Raw genomic sequence first — 11,135 nt, forward strand, 5'->3', positions numbered from 1 at the left:
AGCAGACAACAGGGGCTGAGCTCCCTGCTGATCCTCACCCACCAGAGGCAGGTACCAGGCTATCAGCCTGTCGCTTAACCCCCACAATAGATGGAGGCATCTGAACAGTGTGTTGATGCTCCTGGGCAGAGTTCTGGGGATGGGACACAGCCCTGAGATCACCTGACACCCACACTTAAACCCTTTGGCCTGCTGAAAAATACCCCCCCGCAAAACTCAAAAGGAAGGAAAAAGCAAAAGGTTTATTATAGATGTAACAAATCTGCAGCTACCACCTCCTCCACTGGGGAGTTTCCACACCACGCAGCCCCAGTGCTTGCGACCCACAGGGCCGAGCCGGGGCGCCGCATTTCCAGGCAAGCCCAGCCCAGCTCACAGCTTGCTCAGCTTCTGCTGGAGCGCGGCACGCAGCTCCTGGTGGCTGACACTGTCAGCGATTGATGCCAGGAAGTACTTCTCGTTGGCCCTCCGGAGTGAGCTGTTGAGGGAGCGGTCGATGGCGCAGAGCGCGTCATACTGCGAGACAGTCTCGAGGGCCAGCACCCCAAGGGGCTCGCTGCAGCCGTTGTCTGGGAGCATGGCCACCACGTGCAGCACGTGGCAGAAGAGCTGGATGTAGACAAAAGAGGCCTCTTGTGTCAGGTCCTTGTCCTCAGCTGTGGGACAGGGGGATGGCAGGGCCCCCTTGACTGTGCCCAGCAGATCCGTGAGGCTGGCACAGTAGAGTCTCACCATGTGCTGCCAGGCTTCCTCCAGCAGCCAGGTGGAGCAGCTGGAGCTGCACAGGAACTGGAACCCTCGCAGGAGGAGCACGGAGAACTGCAGTGGGTGGGCGAACGGCTTGAGGTTCAGTAGCGGCATGTACTGCACGTACTCCAAGCTGTAGGGCACGTGGAGGACCTGCCGCTGCAGCAAGCTCTGGATCACGTGGGCCAGCCTCTTCCACTCCCCGTGAGTGCACCACGGAAGAATCTGGACAAGGGCCACCAGGAAGCCCTTGCTGAAGAGGTTGACTTCTTCGGGATTGTCCACGTTGATGGCCAGAAGCACCAGCATCTGCTCCCGCAGCGCAGTAGAGATACAGCAGCACTCTATCCACGCCAGGAGACCACTGCCTGGCCCATAGGCCAGGAGTGGGCGGGATGTCCACTCGTCCTCCGAGAGCTTGCAGATCTCGAAAAGCGTGGCTGGGACCTCGTTCTTGAAATGATTGCCATAAAGCTTCTTCAGCCGGAGACCGACCGTCCAGTCCAATGGCTCCACCCTGCGGTGCAGCCAGGCCAGCGACTGGTTCCAGACCTCCAGAGAGGGGGCGGCTTTCTGCTCCACCACCTCGCACAGCTGGGCCAAGGTGGCAGCTACCAAGTCTTTGGTCTCCAGTGCAGGACAGGGTTGGTCCTTCACCTGATGCCAGTAATGTGTGTAGCTGTCTAGGAGCTTGCAGAGGCCAAGAAGGAGAGGGAAGGGGTGGCAGGTCTTTATCCAGTGTTCGTCCTGCCCCGACTGTAGCCCCAGGACCTTGTTAAGGATGTGCAGGCTTAGCTCAATGTGGGTACAGTCTGATTTCAAGTAAGGCAGGACGAAGGCTTGGGTCACCTCACCGGGAGAGAGGAGAGGACTTGCCGAGCTTGGCTGCAGGAGAACAGCCAAGAACTCTAGGAACTGCTCCTTCTCTTTTGCAGTAGACAGCTTCCCCCACACCGTCTCCTTCAGGCACCTCACCAGCAGGCTGCCCCCCCTGTCCAAGCCCTCCTGGGCTTCCTGGAAGCTCAGCGCTGGGAATGAGCACAGGATCTGTGCCAGGAACTCGTGTGTCCCCAGGTTGACGACTGCAAGGTTGCAAACCTTCTTCACCGTGGCCTCTGGGTGGAGCAGAGCCAGCCTCGCCACCGAGGCCACAGCCTTGGTCAGGCCCTGATCTGACGCGCTTCGCGTGATCTGGTTAAAAGCCAAGTTCAGTTCCTCCTGGAAGCCCTCGGTGAAAGCCTTCAAGCTCAAGGATAGGCCCCGCCCGCCCCAGGAGTCCAGGACGCCCGAGATCACTTTGTTCTTGTCGGGCAGCGACAGCTCAGTGTAGCACTCCAGGATGGTTTTGGTTACCTTGACCTGCAATTCCTGGCTCTCTCGGTTGTTGGAGGAGAGACTGAAAGTCACCGTGGTCTCCAGCAGCTTCAAAACCAGGTCTGGTTTCTGGAAGAGGACTTTGTTCTTGATGAGGCAGGCGACCCAGTCCCTCGAGAAGGCCCAGGCCTTCTCAGAGGCAAAAATGGAGCACATTTCCAGGTGCCTGTCCATCTTCTGCTCAATGATTGTCATGGCCACCGAGGCCATAACGCTGCTGTCTGAGTCCTTGCCCTGCAGGTCAGGGTTGATCTGCTTAAGGAAGCCCATGATGATCTCTGCCAGCTCCAGGACCACCTGCTTTTCATCCTTGCCCAGCTCCCTGGCCTCGGCAAAGCACAGCAGGTTCTTCCCGAAGGTGGCAAGGCTGTCGAGGAGTCGGTAGCCCTCGTAACAAACCTCCTGGCGGCTGTTCAGCATGCACTGCAGCTCTTCGCTCCAGCCCTGCAGCAGGTTGTGGAAGAAGCGTAAGCCGACAAAAAGCTCTTCGCTGGACAGCTTGACCACGGACAGCAAGCTCACGCTCCGCTCCGCCTCCTTCACCTTCTCCTCCAGCCCCCGCGGGTGGTAGCGGCTCTCACGGTCACCATTCCAGAGAATGACTACGGATGTGATCTTGTCCAGATACTCCACGGTGGGCAGCACGCTGGACTCCTGCTCTACTACAGTGAACACCGACAGCAGATCTACCAGGTTGGCCAGGGCATAGCATTTCATTCTGGGAGTGACAATACATCCATAGAGATGCTTTAGCCCATCAACCAGGACTGTGAGCAGTTCGGTGGTAAGAGGGGAGTCGTGCACGGACAGGGGATCGCCTTTAAACCTTTTTGGAGGCTGGCAGCCCTCATCCAGTGGCTCGGACAGGTGCTGGTGGATAAGGGCACTGAATGTCAGGATCATTTGGTCCTGCTGCCCCTCCTTGTGCTTCATGATTTCCCACCAGACGTCCAAGAAAAACCTCAAGTCCGATGGGGTCGTCTCATTCACAACGTGCTCAACCAACAGCTCGAGCTCCTGCTGACAGATGCCCGTGGGCAGTGCCAGCAGTAGCTGCACAAAGAGCCGGGGTGCATTCAACGCTTTAAGCAGCTCAAACAGAACCGTGCGGTTGAGACGGGGGATCATGTTGCACACCGAGAAGAAGGCGTCATCTTTCCACCTCTGGTCAACCTTGGAGGGCCCGGGGCTGGGCAGGAGGATTTTGGCCCAGATGATCATGACGGCTTTCTTCTTCCAGCTGCGGGGCTGGGGCAGGGAGGTGGTGCGGCCAGCACAGATCTCCTTCAAGGCATCGGTGATGGGTGGCCCGACATGGTGCCAGTCAGCCTTGGCCAAATCCGCCAGTGCCTTGGGGTGATAGCGCTTCGCGGCCAGCAGGAACCCGCCGTGCAGCACCGCGGTTTCCTCACAGATGTTCATGGGCCCTGTTCAAACGGCAACGCACGAGGTTAGAGCGGAGAGGAAGGAGCCCCCAGGGCTGAGAGCACGGGGCTGGCACTGGGAGGGCCTGGGTTTGCTGCCCAGACTCCTTGCACACCACGGGTGGCGAGTCTTTGCTCTCCGCGTGCGTAAAACGGGGCTAAGCAAGACGCCCCTCTCTCAACCTGCCTCCTCTGGGGTGGAGCGTACGCAGCCCCTGCCAGCACAGCGGGGCCCCTCTCCGCCTCTAGCAGCCCGGAGGTACAAGGATGCTCAGCAGGTGTGAAGGAAAAGGCCCCACGCCCCTTTCTACAGCTCGTTTCCGAGCCGGCTAGCGCACGTTCCTAGGGGCGCTGCCAGCGATGCAGGGGAGCGAATCTCCCTTTCTGTTCCGCGCTGCCCAGGCCACACCTGAGTCGTGCGTCCCGCTGCAGGCTGCAATGAAAAGGGCTGGGGACACGGTGGGGACGGGGCTGCTTTAGTCTGCGGGGGAGAAGCGGGAGGGGGCTGCTCTCAGGGGCCGGGACAAGGCGCGGGGAGACAAGGGACAGCTTCGGGCAGGGCAGGGCAGGGCAGGGCAGGGCAGGGCAGGGGCCACCCACCCGGCTCCATGGCGCCCCGCGCCGCTCTGTGATGCAGCCGCCCCCGCACCCACGTGGCGCCGCAGTCGGAAGCAGCGAGACCGGAAGCAGCGAGACGCGCGGCGGCACGAGCGGCTCCCGCGGCGCCAGCGACCCCTGGAGGCTCCCAGCAGCGCTGCAGCGCGGTAATTCCCCAGCCCAGGAGGGGCTGGAGGGCGCAGAAGTGGCCTCTGCCCCTGCCCAGACCCCGCAGCGGAGGAGGAGGAGGAGGAAGGGGGCATCCACGGGCAAGGGGCTGGGGACGGCAGGCACCGATCCTGGGGGTGGAGGCAGTGGCACGCTTCACCATGACCACACGCTTCGGTCCCAGGGTTTTACAGCCCCGTTCTCAGCCCAGGCACCGTGCCCAAACCCTCCGATCAGGCTCTCTTCCCCCGGACGAAGGAGAGGCGAAGTCCCAGAGAACTGACGTTCTCGTTTCAGGCTGAACGGTAAGGCCACGTGAAGTATTTCTGCTCACGGCAACTGTATTTCCTTCCAGTGGTCGCAGCCTGGGTCAGTCCCCCGCGCCTGGAGAAAAGGGAAGGAGGGTCGGCCCTGAGCGGACGCCATGTCTCAAGCCGAGTTTGAGAAGGTGGCGGCTATGGTCCTGCAGATGAAGATCAAGGTCACCGATCAAGAGCTGCTGGAGATTTACAGTCTCTACAAACAAGCCACCATCGGCGACGTCAACATCTCCTGTCCCTGCGCGGTGGATGTCAAAGGCAAGGCCAAATGGGAGGCCTGGAACGGGCGCAAAGGGATGAGCAAGGAAGACGCCAGGAAGAATTACATAACCCGAGTCCAAGAGCTCAAGAACAAGTACGGCGCGTAAATCAGAGCGCGTGCTGGGGTCTGGTCCCCCCAGCATGGGTCACTTCATCCCCTCGTATGCTTCCTCTTTGCCCTCCCCTTCCTTTTGACCAGTCGTGCATCTGCCAGGCCAATAAAACTGCCTTCACACTCTGGAGTGGACGCGTCCGATGTCAGGGGAGCTGCCCTGTGAGCATTTCTGCAAGCGGGGAGGTTCATTCCAGGTTACGAACAGGCCCTTCATTGTTCCCGGTCCCCATTATGTGGCTCCGTTCACTGGCCTCTCGGCCTGGGCCCAGCTCTGAGAGCTGCCTGGCTGTCTCCAAGCGTTGCTGTAGTGACAAACAAGGCTTAAAATTTGCTGCTTAGTGTGAGGGAGGTGGGGGTCGTTTCTAGATGGGGTTGGTTATAGAGTTTGTGCTTGGGATAGTGCTGACCGCTCCGTCTCTCTCCCTTAAAGAGTACCCTAGAGAGAATAACCCTCTAAAACCACCTCGAGCACTGCGGGGACTGGAGGAGATGCAGCTGCATGGCTTACAACAGATGCAGCCTCCGCCATGGGCACAGTGCCGCAGCAGCGTTAATCCATAACAGGCCTGGATTAACCCAGACAACACCTCTGCCTGCTATTTCCCTTCAACCCTCTTTATTTCCCTTTTTAACTCAGCTGATGCAGGATGCTGCCAGCCGGAGCCACACGCTGCAGCTCACCGGTTAGCCAGGCTTAGAGCTCAACCAGGGGAAAGGGTTCCTGGGGGGAGGAGGTCTGTCCCGGGTGCCAGGATGAGAGGTTAGTGTGGGGAGACAGTTACATGACAGCCGGAGAGCGTCCAGCTTTGACCAGTGCAGTAGGCCCCATGGCTTTGAAGCTGGTTGCTTGGTGAAGGCTGTGATGTCATTCAAATTGTGATGTCAAGGGACCAGCAACAGATGAATCCTTCAGCAGCCAGGCTGGCGTAGAGATGCAATGTTGCTGAAGCAGACAAGGAACTATTGCCTAACGGCATTACCTAGAAAACCGTGTGACAGCCTTCACCCGGCTTGGGCTAGGTCAGCTGCTGGCACCAGCCGGCAGAGCTCCACCAGCTTCACACTGCACCACTACACTCAGACCACACCTATGAACCAAAGCGCTCCCCAAAGGAGCCCCATTACGTGACATGTTTTTATGATCTTGGGATCTGGAAGAAAGCAACCTGGGTTGGGGGCCCCGTTTTTTTGTAATCCTTTCACAACGCTGGATTTTTCACAGGGGGCGACTGAGCGCCAGCAAACACGAGCACACGTACGCTGTTGCTATTTATTGGGTAGATTCAAGATTCAGTACATACCGTTCCAACAGCAGAAGCAGAGGTTTAAGCTGATTCTCCTAGCTACTAAAGCTCTTTTAACAGCAGGTAGTTCTCAAAGTAGTTAAACAAAGCTAATTTCTAGGCAGCTGTTCATTTTCCAGGCCAGTTTTCACCACCTTTAAAGCAAGTTCTGACTTGTTCTACTTTGCTAGGTCACCCCCACTCAACAGACCATTCCTACTTGGAATGTGCGGTGTTTGTGTTCCCTCGTGAGAAGCAAAACACAGCTGAGCTTCCTGTGGACCCAGTCAAATAAGACCTCCAATACAAATGCTTCACATGAGGCTCTAGGCAAGTTTCCCAGTATCAAGTCACTTTGATTCAGGAGCAGATGGACCACAGGAAAGCAGCAACAGCAGCGCAGCTAAAGCACAGTGACAGCTCTCCTAAGACAGGCAGGGATTCTTAGAGTTAAGGCAAGTTGATTCCCCCGTGTAGCAGCGAGATCCTCTGCACAGCCAAGGCAAAGTGCATGCAACATTCCCCACCAAGCAATCCCAAAGCGGTTCCCTTCTTAACATGCAGCAGACGCGGCGGCAGTCAAGCACATGCTAGAGAGTGGACTGCTGTGTTAACTACTTGCCCACTCTCCAGGAACGCAAGTGCTCCCAGCACCTCTGGAGTTGTCCAGTCCATCTTATATGCACAGAGCAAGCATCAGCCATTAGCTCCACAGCTTTCCTTTTGCTTTAGCCATGTCTTGCTTGAAAATGAAAACTTAAACATTCGTCTACAAATAACTCTTCTTGCCCCAATCTAAACCAGTCTTCATTGTTTCTGGCTTGAACAGACATGTTGAACTGAGCAGCCCTGATGCTGTTTCATTTCCTGCTGCTTGCTAGCACTGTATTTTCTATTTTAGGTTGTGCAGCAGTTCAGTTCTGGTCTCATTTGACAAGGCAGCCACAAAACTGAGCTACTCCTCACTCCTAATCTACCACTGTCAACACACACTCGCACTCTGGAAAGGAGCAGCAGGCTAAGCTTGGGGCTTTTCTCAAGTTTAGTGGGAAAGGCAAAGTACAAGAGATTTCCAACCATGAACTCGACTCCCAAGTCATGACACCACATGCTACACCTACCTATTACACCCAGCTGAAGCTTTCTCTTCCCCGCCCAGATGAAGCAGTAGGTGCCATTTACCCAAAAGGAGAGCTGTCTTTTAGGTTGCACTAAGACATGGAAGTCATTCAAATCACAGGGCATTGTACCATCTCTCACTGAGGGGGAGGACATGACATCCAATCACACATATCACATCTTCCAGATATCTAGCTTGTACTGAAATCAAGGTGTGCATTACCAGGAGATCCTCTCTCTCTCATGCAGGCACTAAGCAGAAGCCTTCTGCATGTTGTGCTTAGCAAACCACTCGTCGCTTTTGTCCGCTGCCATAGCCTGTATAAACAAAGAGCAGCTATTAGAACAGCTGCCATTTAGAAGCCAGGGCATTCAGGACGCTTTTAGGTCAGTGCCAGACAAAGGGAGGGCTGGCTGACTTCCCAAACGGAGCTGGGAGGCACCCCTCTGCACAAGCTGGACTCCACTGAGCTGAAGACCTGGCTGGTACGGAAGAACGGCTTACTTCAGCAGCAGGTAGAGGCAGGGAGCACCTACCCCTCCCCTCCACCAGATAAATGCATTGGATGAAGAGTCCAATAAAACAGTCATGCCTTGGGGGTTTCTGAATGGATTTGCTCCCTCAATTTCCCCAAGCCTTGCCAGTTCTTCAGCATTGAGCAGATGGGCAAAAGCAACTGCAGGACGGACTCACTGAAAGATCCCACTTGGAACGCAATGCAGCTCCTTTCAAAGGCCAAGTGGACTCCACTTTAACGTGTCCAGGAGGCCTAGCCGCTCCTAACTAGAAGCACAGACCTCCTCCTGTTGCCCTTCCCTTTCTCCAGTTACCCTACACAGAACAGAATACTTACGTCATCTAACAGCTTGTCGCCATCTGGATCCACCTTGGAAAGCTCTCGAAATGCTTCATCTCCTACAAAGCAGATTTCGTGCCCATCCTGGAGCAGATGGAACGGAAGAGGGAGTGAGACACCCTTGGGGAGAGACAGCAGGAACTTGAATTCAATCACTATTTCTAGTGCTACTCACCGGATCAGCCAGGATAACCACTTGAACAGTTGCTTTTCCAGGGGTGTCCAAGCTAACCAGCGGTGTTAGAATCTTCTGCTCCTCCTTCTTCATCAGTGCTTCAATGTGCGGTAACTAGAGAACAAAATACGATGACAAAGTCAGCTGTGTCCTGCCAGGCCAGTGACCACTTGCTGTCCTCATCGCCCACATCTCCCTCATGAACCAGGGAGACTATTAAGCAGAGCGTGTTTGATGAGATGGTCTTGGTTACATACAGACTGGGAGAGACCTTGCAGAGACTACTGATAAGATCATCCCTGGGCCTTCCCCATGCCAGCTGTAGCAACCAAAGAAATGGCCAGAGGTTGCAGGGAAACAGATAGGTACCTCATCCTTTGGACAGGAGAAGGCAATCCGCCCAAAAGCCGTGCCATGATCCACTGCACCCCCGATGCCTTGCAGCTCCAACTTGCACTGAAACAGATTGAAGCAACCAGGTCAGCTCACAGACAAACCCACCTTCATTTTTTGCACGCACCCTAATTGTTGCTCCCTGGCAAAGTAAACACCGCAAAGCCACGCGTTTCCCAGTGCAGTAGGGCATTGGTGCAACTTTTACTTGATAGAAAACAAACCTGTAAGCACAGACACGGCACTAAAAGCAGAGGGAATGCTTTCCCAGGAATCTCTGCCAATCATAATTTTTGGCTACAACATATCAAGACAAGCAGCTTGTACTCATGTCAGTGTCTTGGAGAAAGTCACTGAATGCTGTTTGTACTTAGTTACTTTCTCTGCATTTCAACTTTTATGCCCCTTCCTTGCACTTTTATTCTTGTAGTTATTAAGCTGCTTTAGAAAATGACCCTTTTGTGAAATGAGGCTTGGGTATTATTTATCCAACCTTCAATGTCCAAGACTTAAAACGTAAACTGCGATGCTACAAAGAAAAGCAGGTTCCCCAAGTGTGTGTCAGGGGCCAGCGGGGAGGCCGGCACACCAGTAAAACAAGTGTTTTGAGAAGCAGATTCTGCTTCTCATCAGAAGGGTTCATTTCCAGATTGGCCATTCTCAGAAAGCAGGACGCATGTGGCTAACAAAATGCTATTTTGTCAGTCTGCCGAAAGGACTAACCTGGTTATCTCCATAGCCCAGTAAAGCCCTTTGTTTTTCCTCGTCCTTCTCATATATCTTCATTCCCAGCAGATTCGACCAGTAGTTAACAGACTTCTGCAGATCAGAGACAGCCAATGCTACCTTCAGCACAGGATCTGCAAGACCGTAAGAGTTTTCCGTTAGTGGCAGGTAGGGAGGAGTTTTAACCCCTGGCTCTTCAGCCAGAAACAAACACCAACAACGTAACACAGGTGCAGGCTCCTGCAGAGCTCAGTCGAGCCAGATCTGTAATCTAGGTTGCTGTTCCGGTCACAGGCACCTCCAGAGCAGCGCTACAGACACACGTAGACACTACCTTGCTTTGGTTGCTCTTTGTCTTCCAGGTAGAACTTGTATCCTCCCGGGGCTTCAGTTTCAAACACGCCCTTCACAACTTCCTTGATCGGCCACCCCATGTTCCTGGCATTGCTCACAGCCTGGCTGGACACAAGTGTGATGCCCTGGCAAGGACAAGGCACAAATGTACACGCTGAGGTTGTGTCACGTCAGCTGATGGATCCAAAAGTCAGCGGGGAAAGCCAGCCTCCATCCAGGGGCAGGAAGAGAGCAACCACTATCCCCAGACTCTGCTATACACCTCTGCCTGGGGTCTGCGGGACTCAAGCAGTCCACTTACTGCTCAGAGCATCTGGACCCCACTTCCTCAATACCCTGCTTTCAAAAGAGGAAGCCTAGAGAGATGCCGATTGTTAGACGAGTCGTCTGCATTCGCAGGCAACCTATTCACAGACTAAACTGCCTTCTCATCACCGCCCCCGACCAATATCACTCCTTAATTAGGCCTCCTCCCTGCCACTGAAGTCAGCGGACATTCATCTCCTCTTCTACAAAGGGAAAGGTGAAGCAGCAGGAGGGTCCCAAGGGCTGAACTCTGGTCTTTGCCTCTTTAGAGCGCCCACGGCCGGTACTGACTGGCTGGGGCCTGCCGCCGGGGCTGGGGGCGGGGGGGGGCCCTGCGTCTGCGCCTGGGGACGGGGGGTGGAAGGGTGGAGGGACGGGACAACAGGACACAACTGGCTTCCACGGGACTCATGAGGCAACAGGGGAGAGGCGACCTGAGGGAGTCAACGAGCAAACGCAGCACGTCTCCTCAGCTGGAAGTCAGGGAAATGAGGGGCTACACAGCTCAAGGAAACGGGGGGCAGCAGACCCGGCCCCAGGCAGCTCCCCCCGCCGAGGAAACGCATTAGCACCAGGCAAAAGCGCCGAAAACCTCCCCTGCGGCGGCTCCTCGCCAGGCGGGCTCCCAACAGGAGGACACGCTCACCAGGAAGTCGTTGCCGAGGCGGTACTCCCCGACGCCGTAATTGTAGGTCAGCTCTACCACGAAGTGATCGTCTTCGGGCCCGTAGCCCACCATCGTTTTACTCCACTTCCCGTCGTACGGCCTGCAACAGCCACGTGTCTTACGGTCAGCGCCGGAAACGGGCCGGCGCTGCGCGCGCGTCGGAGGACAGGGCTCGGCCGAGCAGGGACACGGCGGCGCGGCTACCGCGGCATCCCCGCCCGGACACTGGCGTGCGCCAGGCAGCGCTCG

General features: G+C 55.8%; 3 protein-coding genes across 3 annotated transcripts; 1 reads left to right on the forward strand and 2 right to left on the reverse strand.

Annotated features, from left to right (window-relative positions):
• Positions 1–231: 231 nt before the first annotated feature.
• On the reverse strand, positions 232–4,214 carry GEMIN4 (gem nuclear organelle associated protein 4). The gene is made up of 2 exons (XM_006033089.3): positions 4,146–4,214; positions 232–3,548 (listed from the first exon to the last, which is right to left on the reverse strand). The coding sequence occupies exons 1-2, from the start codon at positions 4,153–4,155 to the stop codon at positions 373–375; spliced, it is 3,186 nt and encodes a 1,061-aa protein (XP_006033151.1). The 5' UTR covers positions 4,156–4,214; the 3' UTR covers positions 232–372.
• On the forward strand, positions 4,202–5,123 carry LOC102383817 (acyl-CoA-binding protein-like). Its single transcript, XM_006033087.2, has 2 exons — positions 4,202–4,309; positions 4,666–5,123. Exon 2 carries the CDS (start codon positions 4,735–4,737, stop codon positions 4,996–4,998), a length of 264 nt encoding a protein of 87 aa, XP_006033149.1. The 5' UTR covers positions 4,202–4,309; positions 4,666–4,734; the 3' UTR covers positions 4,999–5,123.
• A 1,139-nt stretch (positions 5,124–6,262) lies between these two features.
• GLOD4 (glyoxalase domain containing 4) lies at positions 6,263–11,132 on the reverse strand (the record flags this gene model as incomplete). The annotated part of the gene is made up of 7 exons (XM_025214853.1): positions 6,263–7,726; positions 8,263–8,349; positions 8,441–8,554; positions 8,810–8,896; positions 9,557–9,693; positions 9,894–10,038; positions 10,866–11,132. Coding segments are annotated over 7 exons (903 nt in total), but the record flags the coding sequence as incomplete, so codon positions are not given.
• Between the last annotated feature and the right edge of the window lie 3 nt (positions 11,133–11,135).

The sequence above is a fragment of the Alligator sinensis genome, unplaced genomic scaffold, assembly GCF_000455745.1.
Source record: "Alligator sinensis unplaced genomic scaffold, ASM45574v1 scaffold1801_1, whole genome shotgun sequence".
In the NCBI taxonomy this organism is placed as follows: domain Eukaryota; kingdom Metazoa; phylum Chordata; order Crocodylia; family Alligatoridae; genus Alligator; species Alligator sinensis.